General features: G+C 40.0%; 1 protein-coding gene across 2 annotated transcripts in view; it reads right to left on the reverse strand.

Annotated features, from left to right (window-relative positions):
- The window catches only part of magi3a (membrane associated guanylate kinase, WW and PDZ domain containing 3a), a 124,370-nt gene that overhangs the window by 34,599 nt on the left and 68,282 nt on the right, over nucleotides 1–21,489 (reverse strand). The window contains exons 2-3 of one of the 2 annotated variants that reach the window (XM_080496498.1): nucleotides 15,426–15,542; nucleotides 8,539–8,658 (exon numbers count right to left, since the gene is read on the reverse strand). The exons of the other annotated variant lie outside the window; for it this stretch is intronic. Coding sequence (XP_080352624.1) covers nucleotides 8,539–8,658; nucleotides 15,426–15,542 — 237 coding nt within the window. The remainder of the gene's footprint in view (nucleotides 1–8,538; nucleotides 8,659–15,425; nucleotides 15,543–21,489) is intronic. 2 annotated transcript variants of the gene reach the window in all.

Genomic DNA, 21,489 nt, shown 5'->3' on the forward strand with positions numbered 1-21,489 from the left:
TCTATCAGTTTGCCTTTGCTGTCATGTTGATGCCTGAGGCAGCAAACAATCTCACTCCAGCGACAGAGTCTTTGTCTTTTCTCAACCACAGGAGAGGAGTGACCCACTTTACTGCACACCACCTTCCGCTCTCCATGCAGGAGAATAAAGGCATAATGGGAAATGAAAAACACAAGAGGTGAGAAAATAGTTGGGACGATACGGTACAAATTGATTCCTTGGTTGTTGTCTGTCTGTATGAATGCGTAGCTCTCACGTGTTTGTGTGGGATCACAGGGTGGTTAAGCCTGAGCTGTGTCTGACGAGCTGAACACTGTATTGTAACAGTTAAATGGCACATCAGGGAGTGGACCGATACTGTGACAAATGGGTCTGCCGGGAATAAGAAAGAAGGAGAGAGAGCGAGATGGGGCACTTTGTACTGGCATGACGAGAAACACTGTTTCTCACTTTGATTAAATCATCCTAATTCAAGCCCAAATCATATCAAATTATACTTTTCTTAGCTAACGAGACAAGACACCGGAGTTAAATACAAAACTGACACCATAATGGAAATAACTGACAACTTGTTAAGACGGCTGGACACCAACTGTATTAGGCATGAGGACTCTGTTTGAAAAAAACAAAGCAAAAAAAAAAACACAAGCACAAACGACTTGTTGAAGAATACATAGAATCTGATTAAGGCAATTGCATTTCCCTGTGTTTTAATTTACGAGGTATTAATACCAGGGTCATTAAGTCCTTCATGTAATTAATAAGCAGATGAATGGCAGATTGCAAATGGAGGAAGTTAAATTAGTCATTTGCTATTGTTCATCGTAAAATTCCTGTAAATTTCACAGAGACGCACGTAGTTTCTGTTAAGTGTCCATTACCACAAGGCTGGAAGACTGCAGCCAGAATACGGAACAACCATGACATTGAGTTTGCTGCTATAATGCACTGATGAGAAAAGTAGCTATGTACATCTTGTGTAGCATGGATTTTAAAAAACCAAACCCTCAAAAATAAAATCTATGTTGAAATGTTATGTAGATCTTTGGGTAAAGTTCATTTCAGCCTTACTACAACTTGACTTGACTTTCTTTCATTGATTTTATAGCTGTATCATTTAAAAAAAAACATGCAATGTGTGACTGCTTCTGCTCTCTTATCAAGTAGTTAAGCAGTTATTTAACATTACTATGCACGTTTGACAGTACTGAGAAGAACATGGGACAAGTTTGTGACACTCAGGAATCTGGTCAATGAATGGATGGTCGTACTCGAAGGTCCTGGAGGGAAATGTAATTACTTGTATATTGCCAAACAGCTACCTTTTTCTCTGGCTTCTCTGATGTCCATGTATATAATATCTGTCCAGGCAGGAACCACCTCAGGGTAAATGAATCCGCTTAATGACTTGGTAATTTGTCTTGGAAGATGTTCGACTCCTTATCCAAGTGGTTTCATCAGTTCATAACTATTGACTAGCCAGCCTCATCGACTAAACGGTTTGTAACCAATGAGCTGCACAGGTAATTTTAAATTCTTAACCTTAATGTTTTGTTTTTTTTGTATCATCATCTCATCAAACCACTTTGAAGTACTCTGAATTGAATGAATCTGCATTAAAGGACCCAAACAGACAGACTGATTGATTGCATAATTGGATTTATCTTCTAAATATTCTAAACAAAGACCCAATCTTCTTTGATGTGATAATGGTATATGCTATATTTTATCATATCAAAAGCTGCGGACCAGTTCAAGCAATACTAATTAAATTTCATCAGCGGAAACACCTATGAATAAATAACACGGGCAGCACGACTGGCTGAAATCAAACAGGTGGACATTTCTGATTCTGATGAATAAACAATAAACACTTAAGATAAAACCAGCCGAAAAAGAACAGATTAAACCGAGTACAGAGATGTATTCATCATCACTTTTTGAGATGTTTAATTTGTCATCTTTAATACAATAATTACTATTATTACCAATGCTACTCAAGTACTTTGAGAGTTTTTTTTTTTTTTTAAGTGCAAGAAGAAGCAAATGATTTGATACACTTGGAGCCTTATCTGTTGTTCAATTTTTGGAGGCACACTTAATATTGTGAGTGATACAAGTCATAGTTTGTTTTTTGTTGTTTTGGTTTTTTTTTATCCACAGTACCACGATTAATGTAAGGTGTTAACCTTTGACCTCTCAGTCTGAACAGTCAACAAACCCCCAGTCCCACGACCTTAAATCTGTTAAACATTTGCGCCTGTGCTTTGTGGGAATTTTGTCAATTGGTTCTACCTGAAAATAGTGTACAATGCAATCTTAGAACAAAGCTTCCTCGCCATCATGTTAGCAGCTTCCATTGATTGTACATGAACCAACAATGGTATGAGCATTGTGCAAAATGCAACGTGAAATACAGCAAAACATCACTGTCATAATTGCCTGATAATTTCTTGTGCGGTTAATACTGTCAGGGCACTGCATCAAAGCTTGACTTGAGACAGGGACTTTTCTGTGGAGTCGGTATATTTTACTTGTGCCTGTGTGAGTCTTCTCAGGGTACTCCGGCTTCCTCCTACAATCCAAATGTAGGTTAATAACTCTGAAAGTGTGTGTGGGTGATTGGACTGTACATCTCTTTATGTTTGTCGTACCATGATCTTGTGTCCGGTCCCTGACCTTCACCCACTGCTAGCTATTGGAAAAGATCCAAGCTTGGCGACCCTAAAACCTAGATATCGCAAGTATTAAAGACGGGAGGATGGAGACATGGACAGAGTAGTTTTTCCCTTAAGACACATCATATTTCTGACCCTGGGATTTAACAATTCAAATCACCCACACACAAACAATTCAGCTTCATAACAAGACCAACAGTGTGGGGAATGTAACTGACAGGCTGGGAGGCATAGTGAGGATTGTATCACCACATTGAGGTGATGTGCATTAAAAACTGCATTGACCTTTGAGGCTGAAAAAGCCAGTGGATTCTGAATCATCCTATTCCATCAAAATGGTCATCAATATCTGTTGCCCCTTCATCGTGTACCAGACATTGTTTTGAGAGGAATTATAATTCCAGCACAGTGGTACTATATTAAGGCTTGTGTTTGGTAGGCGGACAGTGTGCTGTACAGTGAAGGCATTTTCATATTAACAGTAGATCAACACTTACTTGGCATTGTCGGTGAATAACATTAACTCATGCTCCACATGTAAGGCTGCCAGTGAGAAGTGATTGCACATCAGGGAAAGATCAGTCTGAACTTGCTTCAGCCCGGAGAGCCCCCGCCCCAAACTGAAACATGCGCTATTAGTGGTTTATTGGTGGGAAAGAATGTGTATATATGGTGATGTGTAGATGTCATGCCATCTGTTTTAGCCTACAGCTGCCAGCAGATTTCATCTCCAATGTGTGAGCCTCTGAAGAAAGCAGACTTAACCTCTCTGAATCGTGCTTATCCGTGAAGAAAACTCTCATTAAAAGGCGTGAGTGCTAAAGTTCTCCAACAAGGAATGCTTGCCAATATTTTTGCTGTGATGTTTTCCATCGCAGAAAGGAAACATGATACAGCTCCTGGGGCTCATACTTCAGTCCGGTCATCAACAGATTCCAACCAGATCCCTTCCCTCTTTCTCAACCTTTGCTGTGTTTATTCATCTGCCTCTTTGAGGCACCCGGACATAGTCACAGACCCTCATTAATCGACAACAATGGGCCTCCACTCTTAGGGAGTGCCCAGTCTGCCAGGACCTCATCACTGCCTGCCAGTGCCCCGGGCGGGTGAAGCCCATCTTGTGCTCCAGCCTTGGCACTGAGCTCAGACCCTGTTTGGCATGACTGCTCACATTCACAAGCCAACCTTGTCCATCCTGCATTCCTCTGCTCTCTGTCCTTGTGTGAGTACGTGTGTTTCAGTGAGATGATGTGTGTGTGTGTGTGTGCGTGTGGGTGTGTGTGTGTGTGCACACACAGTTTAAGAACTCACTGTTGACCTGCCTCTTTTAAATTAACTTCCTTTTTTCTTTATGTTCATTTCCTCATCCGTGATACTCGATATAAATCGAACATTTTTAATTCCACTCCACTCCCATTATATATATATATTTTTTTTTTTTATAAATTTTTTTTTTTTTAAAGAATTCGTTCCTGCCCTATATTCTCCTTAATTAATTCCTTCCTTCCTCCTTCATTTCAATCCCCGCTCCCATTGTTCTTTCTTTTGTATTGGCTTCAATTTGCCCTTCTCTCTCTTTACATACTCCATTGTTCGCACCTTCCTTCCTTCTTCACTCTTTCACATTTTTCCTTCCATCTTTCCTTCCTTCCTCACTTCCATTTGATCTGATTCTTCTTTCTGTCCTCTCTTCCCATTCTGTTCTCTCATTTCCTCTTTCTCTCCTCCATGCCATTCTCCTTCCTGCATCTGTCCTTTATTGTCACATAATTTCCTCATTCATTCTTTCCCCAGCCTTCTCGTCTTTCTTTTCCTGTTACTATCATTTCCTCTTTCCACACCTCTCTTTCCTTCCTTCCTCCCTTCAAACCTCATATAGTTTGGCCATGTGCAGCACCAACACTAATCCACATCTGTTGCTATCAGTGTTGTAGTTTATGGAACCGAGGTACTTCTTAATCTTTCAAGCTTCTATTTTGCCGTTTCTTCAGAGAGGGCAGCAGTTGGCAACACAATACCCCCCCCCCCCCCCCCAGCTTTAAGTTCTGGCCTGTTGCCCTGCTTTTATCAAATCCAAAGCAATGCAAACTTTAATGTAAGATAAATATTGAGTCATATTACAAGAATTGTAGTCTTTGTTTGTGAAGTCCTCCACGACTGTCAAGGGATTGGAAATGCACTGACAAGGGGATTTCATCACTTTCAGCTCTTGTCAAATTGTGCTCTCGTAGACTTTCCGCAGTAACCATCAGCTGGACACTTGTCTATGCAGCATGAAATATAAGACATAAGTTGGCAGAAAAATGTCGTCTCGTTTGTAAATCATGTTTTCTTTCCTGTTGACTTTTTCTTGTTCTCTGCTTTTTATGCTTCGTCTCTGGTGTGTCATTGGGCTTTTATAGTTGCAGACGTTTGTTGCACTGACTCACGATTCTATGTTCAACCCCCGACGTGCCATCAAGAAAATGTTTCCCAAGGCAGTCCTGTCATAGAATGTGCATGTATCCGGTTCCATTCAAGCCACCAAGGTAAGTAGTCTGCTGAAATTAATCATTACCCACAGTATAAAGAGAGTCTGAGGGATGATAAATGTTAGCATAAATCAGGGAATAATGTCAATGAAGTTGTGTTTTCCTATGATCTAAGCTGACCGTGCTGACTTCAGGGTTCAACACCTGCATTCCAGGACTTTTGCTTGTCCACTTCAGCTTCCTGTCTCCACCATGAATGATTCATGCCTCTTGGCTTTTCTGCAACACCCACAGCGAGGGGCAGAAAATTGGATATGCCCCAATTCACATACATGGACACACTCTTGCGCACAGGCAAATCAAATTCTTGAGAATTTCAACATATTCACACTCACTGCTTCTTTCATTGATCGAAAAAAACAAAACATTTCCATACTAATCAATGTGGGTCTGGGTAGTATAAACTTCTCCAACTGCTCGACCAATAGCTTCATAAACTTTTCTTTGGAATACACAGAGAGCATGACAATTAAAAATGTAATTAATTATTGCAGGAGAGGGGCCTCCTAAACCCATAGTTCTCCTCTTTTTATGCTTGGCTAAGTATTTTCATAATATTAGCCTTCTGAAATAACTTTCCATTATTGCTCAGCGATATGACAAGCAGTCAGCTAAATGTCTCATTGTCTCAGATATTGGTTCCAGCAGAGCAGCAGTAGTGAGCGTCACTCTTGGTTACAGATTAACCATGGCTACATCAAGCCCCCATTTTTCCCAGGTCTGGAGGATTAGACACAGCCATGAACATGGCTGCCCAGGTCGATGTTGCCATTCAATCAAGCGCATATATAGTGAGGCCTTATTCAGATGGATAGATGGAGGGAAAGAGAGAGAGACAGAGAGAGAGAGAGAGAGAGAGCATGCATGAGAGAGAGAGAGAGAGAGATCAAGAGAGGGAGGGAAAGAGCACCCTAAAGAAGTTAGTCATGCCACGAGAGGGAAAAAGAGATAAATAATAACTGACTGAAATGAAAAAGTAGGTTGGAATGGCGTGTGGTTTTCCCTGAGCCCTTGACACTCAAAGTTCAGTTCAGTTAACTTTGCTTCAGTTTGTCCCACAAGAATGATATTATTGCTGTGACAAAATAGCATGTCAACAATAAAAACCAAAAGCAATAAACAGTGAGAAACCTATTCTCATAAGAATTTTTTCCTGTGTGTGTTCGTCATTTTCGCCGCTTCTTTCCAGGGTCGCAAGAGCTAATTATGCAATCTGCATGTTTGATTTAGCACATTAAGCTGGATGCCCTTCTGACAACTTTTTCATCCAGGGTTTCAGTTCAGCACCAGAAAGCAAATGTGCGTTCCTTCCACGGCTCGTTATATGTACATGGGTTGTTGCATGGGTCAGGTTGTGTTCAGCAAGCAATAGGAGATTAAGGCCTTTGGCCAGGGACTCATGGTGGCTTGGCAGTGGGAACAACTGCTTTACCAAACACAGAGGCCACCACTGCCCACATAAGATAATAGTAACATAACATTGAATCTATTCATTCGTCTTCTATACAAGCATTATCCAACTTAAAGTCAAGCTGATATGGAGCAATCATGGTTGACTCTGTGGACACCGCTGAGTACACACCCTGGAGAAGTCAACAGTCTAGCACAGGGTAAAGATACAGGGTAAAGATACAGGTAATCCTGCGCACTCACATCTATGAGCAGTTCAGAGTAAACTATAAAGCTGGCACACATGAAGAAGCTGAAAAACCTTGTGAAAACTCGTGCAATTTCTTTACAGAAAGGCTTGAGTACTCTTGTTGTACAACACGACTGTACATCTCTACAAAAGGGTGAAAAAGAAAAAAAGAAAAACTCAGATCTTTTTTTAAGCACATTCCCATGTGAATGGGCCTTGAATGTTAATTTAACCCAAACCCTCTATTAACTGATCCACATTCAATGACTAACCAACCGTGGGAACAACGGTCAACATCATAGGTTCTCTCGACCTGATTTCCTGCAAGTCTGTCTGCCTGTCCGTCTGTGTTTGCGTGTGAAAAGTTTATCGAACTGTTTATTTGTGGGGACTGAGAGGTCAAAAGGCTGGGCATTAATAATTAACATTCCGAGAGTTTCTGGATCTGTGCCTCCAGCACACATACGGTAGTGTTACGTTACGCAGGGAAGGGCAGAGTGGCTCCATTATTCATCCTAATGACTGGTTCATGGGCTCGGGGTTGAAGGGCTGGTCTCCCAGGGCTTCATGTGGGGCACAGAGCAGACAAGAGAGCTTTTACACAGCCAATACATTTCTAACGCTGCGTGTCGGTGACTGGGGTGAAGTCCTTTTGAGCAACAAAATCATCTGGAGGGTGATTACTGTCAATACTGTCACATTTACGATGACAATTTGATGACCTGGGCAATGTGTTGACTTCACAACTAAAGGTGCACAGCTCAGCGAATTCACAGGAGAACCTAATTTAATCAGCTTTGTTTCTGGGCTGGACTAGAACAACGAACTGTAGAGATAACTCATGGCTCTTAGCCAGGTGCAGGGGACAAGGCAAATGTCTTTGCAGATTTCAGACCAACACAGTTGTTATTTTTAGGCCCGGTGCTCATAATACAGCAAAAATAGTTGCATGCATTTGTGCACATATGGGTGTGCTTGCCTTTTAATTTTCAGTGACAAATTTGATTTATTGACTGTTACAATACCCAGCCTTTGGTGCAATACAGGGAATATATACTGTGTGTATACAAGTGACTGTGTTGTATTTGGTGCTATAAAAATAAAGTTGAATTGAATACTTTAAATGATTTTCTGTCATCTATTCAGAACAATTGAAACTTTTTTTGTGAAGACTGCATTGAACTGAATGACTTTCCTCCAGTTATTACCCACAAGCTAAAGACAAACACGGTAGGTAAATGGCAAGTTAAAATTGGACATTGGTATAAATTAATGTGAGGGTGACTGTCTCTCTGTATAGCGTTTCCTGTGTTGACTGGGAAAGACTTCAATATACAGCTACTTAAATCAGGATAAAGTAGAAGATGGATGGCCCTGGCAGACCAAGTGGATGCCTCGTTTCCACCATTAAAAAACTAAATAAAGTTCATGGAATTGTAAATAACAGATAAAAACTATGAAAAATATTTAGAACGACCAAAAGTGCCAATAGTAGGATATGGCAGTTTCATCCACATTTCTTCGAATCACTACCTCCACTTTGTTTGCATTCTGCACAAGATTATTATTATTAGTGACTAAATGAATGAGTTTAAAAATTCTCTATAATTGTGGGAATTTGTAAGAATTAAATTATCCATGCACGTGAAATGACTGCGTTTTTTTTAATGGGTTGTGTTTAAGGACATACCATCATAGGTGCCACTCTCTAGCAGCAGGCCACTTTCTTCCAGTTCACGAAACTCCCCCACACTGATGAAATTGTAGTCCACTCCAGGAACTTCCCCCTCTCTGGGCTGCCGTGTGGTACCTGCCAAGAACGAGATATTTTCAGACAGATGAAACATCTAAAGAGGAGGATGGTACCATTTACTAACAGGGAGAGTTTGGGGGCGGGACTGAAAGTGACACTGAATCCAATATGCCCATAGGGCTGTGATGCAAGTCCAAATACAGCACTCGGGGGGGGGGGAAATATGTGTCTACCTCATGAATAGTCAATAGATGTGGGACTGCAAAGCAATGAATTCATTATTCAAATATAAAACGGAACACACACACAAAAAAATTCCCTCTTCATATCAAAACAGTTGTCAGGATACAGAGGAATTAAATTGTTTATAATAACAAAGAAATATAATTGCAAGCATTATTTTATGCATTATATATTTATGCAAATGATGTGCTTCTGAGAAGATAAATGGTTAATGGATTTCACTTATACAGTGTGTTTATACCACTTCAACAATCTCAAAAGGGCTTCACATGATCAGTCACATTCATCCATTCACAAACGCACCCATCCATGAACACTTTCACACAGATGTGGCATCCCATAAACCATAAGATTTAATATGATGTCGGTCCATCCATTGCAGCTATAAGCCCTTCAGGTCTTCTCGGAAGGCTTCCCACAAGGTTTAGGAGTGTGTTTATGGGAATATTTGACCATTTTTCCAGAAGGGCATTTGTGAGGTCAGACACCCCAAAGCTGAGAGATTGAGTAGTGAGGAAATGTCACAGCTGGATTATTGCACAGGTGGCATCTTACCACTGTAGAACGCTGGAATTCACTGAGCTCCTGAGAGACACATCCTCTCACAAATGTTTGTAGAAGTAGTCTGTATGCCGAGGAGCTTGATTTTATACACCTGTGGCCATGGAAGTGATTGGAATGACTGAATTAAATGATTTGGACAGTTGAGCAAATACTTTTGGCAATATAGTGTATATTTTCATGGGCATTCATTCGCTTGTTCAATTCCAAAACCTTTAGATGCAGCCTCGACTTTTATCCTGATTGACAGTTCAAAAGGAAAAAAAAGTGTTTCGTTTACCACCAGAAATTCACACTTAAGAAGCTTGAATCAGACAGATTAGTTTGACAGATTACTTTCTGTTGAAAAGCTATAACTTCAATAAACTTTTTCTACCTCTAAAGCCATGGAGTGAAATCCTGGTCCTGGATGCATTTTTCCACTCGTTTCACGCTTGATGTTTTGCCTCTTAGTTGAATAATTGCTTTCATAAATGTCATGCATAAACTAAGTAGACTTTGAAAAATGAGCTGCTTTTTTGGAACAGCAATATAATGAAACATGTTGGTGATGCATCTTGTAAAAAGTGGTGATGAGTGAGTATTTTGCATCATAAGTGAACCTACCATTTATACGAGAACTTTTTTCTGAGACTTTACTATTTGCAATAAATTAAATACTGACTCTGCTAACTTGCACAATTGAGTCATAAAGTGATGTCCCTGTTGCATCGTCTGCACCAAAGTCCTTTCCAATAACAGACAGATTATAGCCTTGCCAGTTGTTTCCGACACTGGGAAACATTTGTTCATGCTCATAAACCGCAGCTAAATTCTCCAAGGTCATGGAAGTAAAAATCAGTGACGTGTTCGAGTATTGTGTCTCCGTCACGCCGGTGGTGATGCTCAAGGTCAATTACTTTGTCTGAAACCGTGTTGAACAAGAAAAAGCAGTTCATTTGGATCATTGTTTTTTTTTTTTTCCTTCAACAAACACACAGCCCTTCCCATTTTTAAAACTCAATAAAACATCCCAAGTTACTTCAAAGTTGAAGTCATGAAGTTGCATGCAAGTGTGTCACGATGTGCCTTGTTGATGTTCACCAAGAACATAATGTTGTGAAAATGATTTTATGCTCCCCAACATGCCATGTCTGCTTACCATCATCTTAGATGTTATCAAGTCACATTACAGTATCTCAGCTAAACTGCTGCACTGCAGGCACAAGAGAGTATAATAAGAAACTATCCCCATTCTTCATTTTCTTTCTGTGTCAACATCCATCCTGACTGCAGCATGAGCCATCACATCTGAAACAGCTTAGTCTGTCGCAAAGACAATCTTTTATTCTGTCAAACGGAGCAATCAGAGGAGACCACTGAAGCCACAACGGGAAGATATACGAGCTTGTTTTTCGAAGAAGGAATAGGGAAATGTGGTTATTTAGCTATTTGTTGTTAATTCGGCTCCCTTACTCACAGACTGTGTGACGGCCTGGATCAGTTTTGTCACCCTGACAGTTTTAATTTATGTAACACTGCTGTGTGAAATATATTGAAATATTGAAATAATGCAGATGCAATTCAACTGCCTCCGTTTGGTGCAACAGGGCTGGGCATGATGACAGTCAAAAAGAACGTAAAAGTTGCTGGTGAAAGAAGGTAATTGGACAATCTGTGTGTGTTTGTTTTTTTGTAGATGGGTAGAAAGCATCTCCACAACTTGACAGTTGTGAATGAACACACTTTGCACCACAGTTACTTATAGAAATATGACAAAAACTGTTGAATGTAGATGTCTAATGATAATCTCAGAGGCAGCACTGGGGAAATAAAAGCTTTGAAGACAACAGGAATTCTCACTTGGGAACAGTGAGACAGCACAACAGCACAGTGCTTTAACTTTTCTGTGTCATTTTTTTTTTTTAAGAGATGAAAAGACTGCAAACAATAACAGACCAAAGCAAATGAAAAACAAAAAGTACAAGCAGCTACTGGGTCTGCTGGGGTTCCTGCGGCTTCACACAGAAATCCAGCTCTCCAGCATTGAGGTGTGAATTCATACTTTGTGTGTTTTATCTCTCACAGGTTGCACACCCACTCATTCAGGCAACAGTAGCAAAGTGACAAATGTTTACCAATAAGATGCTAATTGCAGTGACGGAGAAACAAAGGAGCAAATTGGGAGGAAAAGCATTTGAAAAATTATATTAACTTAGATCAAATCGTTGTGTGTTTGAGTTTTTGCATAACAAAGGTTCTTGTTTTATTGAGGTTTGTTGTACTATTTGAGGAACATGTAATAAAAAAATGCCCTAACCCAGAAATCTTCAAGCTGCAGCTGTTTTCTGACATAAGGCTCTTCAGACCTTCTGTCATGGCTCCAATAAAGTATATGTAAATTAAAAAAAACAATACTTTATGTAATTTTTATTTAATTTGCCAAACTGACTCACTTTCAAAATAATGTATGTATCCTGGCATTGAATGGCCTAAAAAAGTGGGGAAAATGGGTAAAAACACCTTAAAAGGGTTAAACAGCTAAGAAACTTACAAAAAAAACCAAAACGCAACAGTCAAACTATCAGGTAACATTTCTAAAACTGCCCCAATGGTTAAGAAATTGCTGAAAATAGCTCAAATTGCAAAAATGTCAAAAATAATTAAATGATCAAACAGCTAAATTTCAAAACTTCACCAAAATAAACCAAAAAATGGAGACTTGGCATTTAAGTCAACACATAACATTTATCGCCTATGGATGTACAGTATTCTTTTGAAACTACCTTCATCCCTCTCAGAACACATACTATCGACTGCTTGTGTGAAGGAATCACTTTCAAGTATAGTAAGCAAATGTCGTTGATAATGAAAACAATAAATGCTCCAAACAGTTTGCATGAGCCTCAAATGTTTGACCATGTAATACTTTAATTCTTGATACACACCAAAATGCATTTGTGGAATGTATAGGCTGCTTGTACTCGATTTGCAAGTACAGTACATATTTTTAACAATTTGAACATTTTTACCTTCTATTTCTCTATTGTGGGACAAAACAATGACAATAAAGAAACTATGAACTAACTATGAAACATTACATCATGGCACATCAGTATGAAGCTATGTTCTGGCCTTCGTCTCACCAGCTTAAATACTTAAAGGGGACTTTCCTAATAATAAAGAAAATAAGAGGTTGCTATATGACTGAAAACCTGGGGCACTTTTAAAATTTTCAGTATCTTTTTTTTTTTTTTTAAATCTTGCACTAAGACTAGTGGAGCTGATTGCTTCGCCGTGACGGATATTAATACCCAGGGAAGGAGAAAGGTAGTTGCCAGCAGGGTTGGGGATCAGGATTTAGCAAAGCTTCGAGGATTTTGTCTTGACCTGGGCCCCTGGTGCTGTCTTGAGCTTCTGTCATCTTTTGCAGAACGTGAAACTGACACTTAATGAATCCTCGCTGCGTGTCGTGGAAGAGGGAAGCCTGCTTGTCTGTCTGTCTCTCGGGGCTGCTGTAGTGAGTACAGGCATCATGCTGTCGTGGCTACTTATTTTCCTTGCGGGGTCACTGTCGCTCAGTGCACTGTGATAAGCCACTGACGCAGGGCCGAATGAGCAGAGTGGACAGTGGACATACGCTGAGCCACTGAAGCCAGACTGCATGGCCTCACGCCGGATATTCGTGGTGCATGTTTCTTTTTAAATAAAAAGGATTTCAATGATGTGTCTGGGGCAGTGAGGAAGTTGTGAACTTACTTTAATAGTTACGGAAAATCCAGAACTAGTGACTTCATAACGATGATGTGCACAGAATGACTGATCCACTCATCAAGTTGAGCTGAATCTGGAGCCAAATGCTGGACCACCAATATTATTTTGGCTCGTTCGCATTAACACGGAAAGTCTTTTATTCTTAACCACAAGCATCTAACTGCACAGGGGTCCTTGCATGATAGATTACTGCAATTTCAGTGATCATGGAGACACTAAATTAATGTCGGAACCGACATCGAGAAGAAGAAGCGACACCACAACATCTTAGATTAACTATCAACATGCAGGCAGCAGCAGAGAGCGATGATAAATAGAATCTGGCATTTATTTTGGGCGATGAACACATCAGAGTTACAGTGGAGACAGATTTATGTTAATATCACCTGGTTCAATCAGGCACTCCTCCAATAAACAAGAGTTTATTGTAATAGTAGAGCTTGCTTCATACTGAAGCTAGCACTTGAATCAGTGAGCAGGACACAGAGAGAGAGCGAGAGAGAGAGAGAGAGAGAGAGAGAGAGAGAGCGAGAGCGAGAGCGAGAGAGAGAGAGCAGCACAACTATTTTCTTGTACAACACAAGTATTAGGTTCACATGAGGCTTGCATAACTGTAAGTGCATTATAAATATCATTGCTGCCTGTTAGCCAAATATTCTAACAACAATAAATTATTGGTTTTACAGGTTCAGAAGGAAGCAGGTTACAATATCCCACAGATATCAGCTGGAATTATTGTGAAATTTTGATGTATTTTAAGATATGAAATGTATGCATGTCAATGCAATAATGTTAACTCAAAGACACGTAGGAAGTTTGTTAAAGAAGCCACCAGAAATCTCATATATCCTTGGAGTAGAATTGCTTCAACATAGTTTGGCTCAATGGTTTAAATTTTAGTCAAAATCATGGAAGTTGGAGTTTGCATGTTCTTTCTAAGTGTGTGAGAATTGTGGCTGCATTTCAAAATGCATGCTGGGTTTCATGATCACTTTAAAATCCTAATGGGCATGAGTGTTTGTCTGCTTGATTTTTGTCTCTCATGTTTGTCTATTTCTTTGCGTTTCTCTGCATCTTTTTGTCTGTGTGTTGACTTTACCTACGTGCAGTCATAAACGGCTCCAAAAAACAACCTTAAATTGCAGGAAGTGAGTATAGAAAGTGGCTGGACGATGACTCACTTAAGTGTTACTTGCTAATAATTCAAGAAATTCAGCACAATGTTTGAGATGCGAACAATTGAGATACTATTGACCTACACTTAAATATCATGCTGTGTTAAGGTTGAGAGTGCTGAGGACATGCTTCACACATAAATATGCCCATTAAAGATGTTTAAGAAAAAACGTACTGGCTGCATATTCTGTCAAGCAGCAATACTTAACGTGTACATTAAATGCAAGGTGTAACTTCTTTAAAATAACCCTGACGCAAAACACTTTACCGACGCTGAAACTTACCCAAATAGTAATGGCTGTCTCAAGAAAAAAACAAAAAACATTTCTTTTACTCAGCTGTGCAGCCTGGAGAATTGCAGCTGCTCTTTTATTTACGCCTGTTGGTTTCGTTGTCCATTTTAAAATCACTGGGGTATAAATACTAAATCATTCTGTTCTGGTTATTTATTCTTCTGCTTTAAAATGAGCAGTGACGCAAAACACATGGTAAAAAAAAACAATGTAGAGACAATGAAGAAAATTTTTAGCTGACAGCTAACAGAGAAAAAGAGACAGATAACAGAGAAGTGGCTATGATCACAAATGTTCATATGTTTCATATGTTCAGTCTCAAAATTTAAGGAAACCAAGTAAGTCTGTTATTCCCCTTAATTTCAATACATTTTCTTTTGCTCAGGGCCTGAAGTCTTAAAATGTATATTTTACTCTTGGTAGAGAAGATTAGCCTTTAAATGAAAGGCTCCTCAGGTTTTTTTTTTTATAGGACACTGGGTCGCCTTTACTCTCACACTAGGTGCTTTTACTAATTATGGGATGATTATGGTGTAAACAGCAATTTATTTGTTTGCAGTACAAAAATCATGTTTGGTGAACAAATAAAGATAAAGAAAAGTGCGAACAAAGTTCAAAACAAGGTGAAGGACTTTTTTCCTTTTGCGGAAGCCCTGAAAGGTGAGGTTGAGCGGGCTGAAATGTATCACCAGGAGAGTGGAACTGAAAGTGTGTGTGTGTGTGTGTGTGTGTGTGTGTGTGTGTGTGTGTGTGTGTGTGTGTGTGTGTGTGTGTGTGTGTGTGTGTGTGTGTACTCACAGGGAATGGTGCGCAGGTACAGATTGTCCCTTATCACCTGCTGTAGTTTATGGTCCAGAGAGCCCTTCTGAAACTGCAGACTGAGGTAGTGACGCAAATCAGTATTCAACACTTTTCCTGGAGGGACACAGAGAAATGTTGGGTAAGTTCAATGTTTAAATCAAGCAGGAGAGCATCAACATAGACCAATCTTTTACACCACTTTCAGAAGGTGATCTCAGTCAAACACAGAGATAGACCACCCTCCACTCTTATTCGCAACTAAAGGACAAAACCTCAAATGCATGTTGTTGGACAATAGGGTGAAACTGGAGTACTTTGAGTATAAACTGCACATTCAGGATCAACTTCCCAACTTGACAAAGAAAGGATAAAAAAACCCGGATTTGAACTGGGGATCCTCTCACTGTGAGGCAAGAGTGTGAACCACTACAAATCTGTGGAGGCTACTTATAAAAGCTTATACACACTGTGCAATTTGACCAGTTTGTGACGTGAATCTGTGGTGACGACTGCTAAACTGTAGTGGTGTTATTTTGATTCACTTCATTGTAGGGTTCTAAGGTGCAACATTCAGATTGTTTTTTGTTTTTTTTCCAGGAGCTGTTTAAGCGAAACTTGCTGAAATACAGACGCGGCACAGACACTTTCAAGAAGTGGGAAATTTCTCCTTGGAGATATGAAAAGTCAAAGAGAGAAGAGAAAGATGAAGAGAAAAAAGAAGAAAAAGACAATTCCCTTGAGTGTGCTACTGTGGGCTTCTCCCTATGTGTGGACTCCAGCTGTGTGTGGAGCACAAGTTCCCTTCTTTTTGAAGAGGAGACACAGGATGTGCTTTGACTGTGCCTACAGCGATGCTGTGGGTACAGAATCTGCACTTTCTTCTGAAAACTGCCCAGCAGGGGATGAGCAATTAACCTCACACATTCGAGTGTGTACAGAGGTATACATCAAACTTCCCATGCGATTTATTTTGACGGTTATCGCAGTGGTGGAAACACCTGCAAAGTGCCTCATGAAGAAATAAGAGTTTTTATGTACTGCATCTGCTTTTTCTCTTCATGAGTGCTGACATTCAGATCTACAAGGCCAGAATGTGCTAATGTTGCCAGTCAAAGGCTGCCAGAGTCTCTGACGCAAGCGTTAAGATCCCACAGATCTTCTCCAGATCAGGACATGTTGACAAATCAAAGTTAAAGAGAAGCCAGGCGATGACTGATGGCAGACACCACATGAAATCTCCATTAAGCTACAGCAAAGGAGCATCAGTCAGCCAGATAATGCGCCTCGACCAGCGAGACACCTGCAGAGATTGTAAGTACATCATCTTTTGTTGCTCCTTCTAAGACTAATTCTTCTGCTTACAGCTGAATATTTCATCACACGACACAGTTCTGAGTCACTGTGCAATAACTTCATGCTCCAAAGTTGTTTCTGTTGTTTGATTTTTAACAGGAAATATTTTCCAACTGTATTCCAATCCATTCAATAGCATAGACACACAAATGAAGGCAAAAAAAAAACAACAAAAAGAATGAGCAGACATAAAGTGAATAAAAAAATGCTTGAGCTGCACAGTTACAAAGAGGAATAGTCCCACAGTGAAAGTAATGACATTTTTAAAGTGTGCAGCATCCTACGCTTCCTACACTCCATAAGTCAACTCCACTTTGAAAAGAGCAGCTATTTTTTTTATGACACTTGTTTTGAGCAGGGGAAGTTCTAAGGGAACAGCATAGCAAAAAAACAAAACAACAACAATCCCCTTTCCAATTCCGAAATAATGCAAATTATAGTCATTTATATATTCGGATTTTGGGAACATAACAAACCTACCACAAGGACAGCATATCAGAATCATTATGTAGATTTAAATTCTGCCCAAAACAAATGTTGGGATTTTGGAATTTTTTGGATAATATGCTTTCAGTTACTTGTGGTAAACACAACTAAGTACTTTGACATTTCATCTCTGCAGATGCTTCCGATTGGCTGCATATTACCACATGTTGTAGAAAATGCTTTCATAAATGAGACCAGGCCAGAAGACAACAAAATAATCCTTTACTGCCAGAGTCACACAAATTGAGAGAATCGCCATACAGAAGTGTGACATAAAAGCACAGTCACCTGTTTGAGTACAAACATGTTTTCAATTAGATTTTCTAATACTTACTTACACAACTACTTTACAGTGAAATGGTTTTAGGCATGCCCAAAAGAAATGCCACAATATCTTGGCATAATACCAACAGGAAACCATTAGATTGGCTTCAGATCTACTTTGCAGCAGAGTACAATAACCTTAATGATAAAGCCATTGTCTTTAATTAGTTCTTCCGGGTATTGATGAGTTAAGACCCCTCGAAGTAATTGTAGAGCCCCCACAGAGTCCTGGTGCAAACAACATGGCTTCTGTCAGATAACAAGTAGAGACATGCATGCAGTCCTTTCCTCTCAAATGTCAGGAATAATACTGTGATAGTGGACTCCAAAAATAGAAATAAAATCACAAAAAAAAAGAAGAAAGTCTTTGTCCCCTTGGGGCCCAGAAAAACATTTGTACATCTTTCTTTGTACATTAACCCTTAGATTCACATAAAGTGGAAATGTTTTGTGATGCTGAATGTTTGAGCCCCCTCCCCTCCTTGTCAGTTGTGTGGTGATTTATGCGAGTTGAAACAATCCAATAACTCCATCTTGGCAGAGCTACAACTGAGAGCTACGGCAAAGAGATGCATAGCTCTTCCATTATGTAATCGCATGGACTTTTTACTGGCACAACGAATGTGGGGAATTTAGGTCAAGGAAACAAAAGCTGGGTCTGGCTACGCATCACAACTTTACAGCCACAAGCCAGCAGTCCAAGTTCCCAGAAGCCATGACACATGAGAAACCCTAAATTCCATCACACGTGAAGAACACACATCCCATTTCCTCACACTGACTCAGACCAGCTCCCATGTTAAAGGAAGATGGGATTGATTATGTTTGCACACCATTGAGCCTGGGCATACCACCCCAAACTCATTTCACATGCTTCATCAAACGATCAACTGGTTTCATTACAAAAACGAAACATACTAATTGCTAATAAAATAAAACATAATAAAAAACATACTAATCCCCAGTGAGTCAACAAAATCAATCTACCCCATTTCTGTTTTGCTCTCTCCAACACACACACACACACACACACACACACACACACACACACACACACACACACACACACACACACACACACACACACACACACACACACACACACACACACACACACACACACACACACACACACACACACACACACACACACACACACACACACACACACACACACACACACACACAAATCACCTCCTCTGCCCAAAGCAAACTCCCACTCAAGTGCTTCTAACAGGGTAGTCTTTGTGGCCCGCCTGTCAGGTTGCGTTAGTGTACTACATCATATCTCCAGAGACAGAGAGAGAAAGAAAAATAAAGGAGGGGTGGGGCGGGGTGGTGGTGGTGGCAACTCTCAGTTTCCCGCTAGGTTACAAGGCAGCGCATCACTGGCCTGCCAGGCTGGTAGTACGAGGCATGTGGGACACAATGGGAGCCTTTGTGCCTTGTCATCTGGCTGTTAGGCATTTTCTCATTCGAGGGGGGGAAGAGAGTCTGGGGGAGTTGGAGAGGAGAATGGGGAGCTGCAGTTTAAGGATGGACAGCTATTAAAAACAAAGTGAGTGTGCAGAATGATGATGCATACGTAGAAACCCATGTGGCAATTTGCTATGCTTCCTTGTTCTCACCCTTTCATCATCGTCATCCCATCTCTGACTGGGCACCGTTGAATCTCTCGTTGTGGGGACTCATCAGATCCCTACAGGACCCCTCACATCCAGTTTTAGATCACTTTCTGAGTTGTGACCTGCCTTCCTCACTTCCCCTGATTCGTTTGTTCACTTAAGAAAGGTACATCTACCTGCTTGCTACCTCAGTGTAGTTAGATGCAAATAAAAACTAAGCATATCCTGTTGAAAATGGTTATTTGTACATTTGAACAACATGCATTTACTCAGATCTAAAATGAAATATCTGCAAACTGAGAACATGTTGTATAGATATTGTAATGTAAGCCTGCTTTCTGTTCGTCTCTCTCTCACACAGTGACTAAACCAAAGCACATGCTGCTGCCCATCATCTTTTTCCGTCCTCAACATTCACATTTCTGGGGGTTTTCCATGGGAAACCACTATTCTCTGTTCACCTCAACATCCGTCTTCTGTGACTTATGTCAAGACTTGACTAGCAAAACAGTCTCTGAATGAGAGGCAAGTGTTTCTCAGACAAAAGACAAAACAAGAGCTTCAAATTTCATTTCCTTACAATAGAGCTTTAATAGGCATGAAGCACAATGTTTGACTCAACATTTTTGCCAGAAGGTACAAAAAAAAAAAAATCCAATAAGACACACACACAAACTACCATATTGGATTAAACAGTTGATTCGTGTCAAATTTTAGAATTAACAATAACTTAGCAGGCAAGCACTGGGTTTCTCCACAATGCTTTTTTGAGCTAACAAAGACAATTAAGTTCGGGTCAATTTGCCGAGTTCACTTCAGACAACCGTGTAGGGTGCATTGTGGACAGGTTGCAAGTTCCTCATTGGCATAAGACAAAAGGAGCATTCCAGTTGTCTCATAAATGTGGCGTATATTTGTTAGAAGGCTTCAACTTGAGACACACCAGTAATTATATGTTCGAACTGCGCATGGCTCATCAAATTTCAAATGCTATATAAGAAAAAGAACAAAACAAACATCAGCCTTCTATGTGCTAACATGTCACACAATGCATTACTGTAGTGTCATCGATACTATGGTGGATATAACGAAACAATGGAAGTTCAAGAACATTGACAAGTTTAGAGACAAAAATGAACAGTGGGTTTAAAATACAGTAATTTCTACTTCTATCACAATTAGATGATGACCGCCACAAAACATTCATCATAAATAACGAAATTGTTTGTCAAAAATCCAGAACTGGCCTATGTGGTCAACAACAATGATGCATGACTTCATCATGACTGACGGCAACATGCAGTGAGACCATACTTGTCATCTTAGTTCATCTGAATCAACAATATATCAGCATGCTCAGCACTAAAATAAAAACAACTGCTAGAGTTTGTTGTAAATTTTTTCCCCTCCATGATAAATTACTGCATGTATTAAAATCTTAATCTGGTTCTACAGAGAGTTAGGGTACTCTGTTAATCTAATTTATTCTAAATGACTGTAGTTGAAATTTAATAGTGATTCATTTCAAAGCTGTCAGGACATTTCATCCGGACGCATAAATAATAACCTAATGGTGCAGTGAGTGGAGAAATAAAAGAGCAAATGAACTTCATTTTTAGGATTCACAACAATTCAACTTCATAATTCATCCAAAACTTAATGGGATATTTAAGCCCGATAGTGTCTGACTAAATGACTGACTGACAGAATGATAGAGTGGCTCATGAGAAAGAGATGATGGACTCCACAAAAATGCAAAATACCTGGAAATGAGAGCAAGTCAGAAAATGCCTGCACACCTGCACGCTACAAATTGTGCACTCAAGTGAAATCAATCTTTGTGTTTGTGTTCTGTTGAACCCGTGCAGTGTGTTTTAAACCATGTAAAAACCAGCATGCCCCCAGTTTACCAGGGCCAAAATAATTGACTCATAGTACAGATATTTTCTCAGGCAAACACAGCACAGGAAGTTGAATTAAAATGGACTTGTGTATAGACACAATACCTCTCTGAAATGAGTGTGGAAGCAATGCAGAAATGTCACCAGCAGGGGTGTCAGTGGGCGTCTAATGAGGCAATTCTCTGACAGTAGTGAAGATGCAGAGACGGTGTGAAAACCCCTACCATCTGCTAATTACCACCATGTTAGGTTCATTTGGCAATAGAGCGTCCTTCCTTACTCTGTATGACAGGCAAACTAGGAGGGGATAAGCATTATTGGCAACGAGGGGGCACCAGCAAGTTTCCTCAGGTTCTCATTAAAATGGAAAAG

The sequence above is a fragment of the Blennius ocellaris genome (assembly GCF_963422515.1).
Source record: "Blennius ocellaris genome assembly, chromosome: 5".
Taxonomy (NCBI): domain Eukaryota; kingdom Metazoa; phylum Chordata; class Actinopteri; order Blenniiformes; family Blenniidae; genus Blennius; species Blennius ocellaris.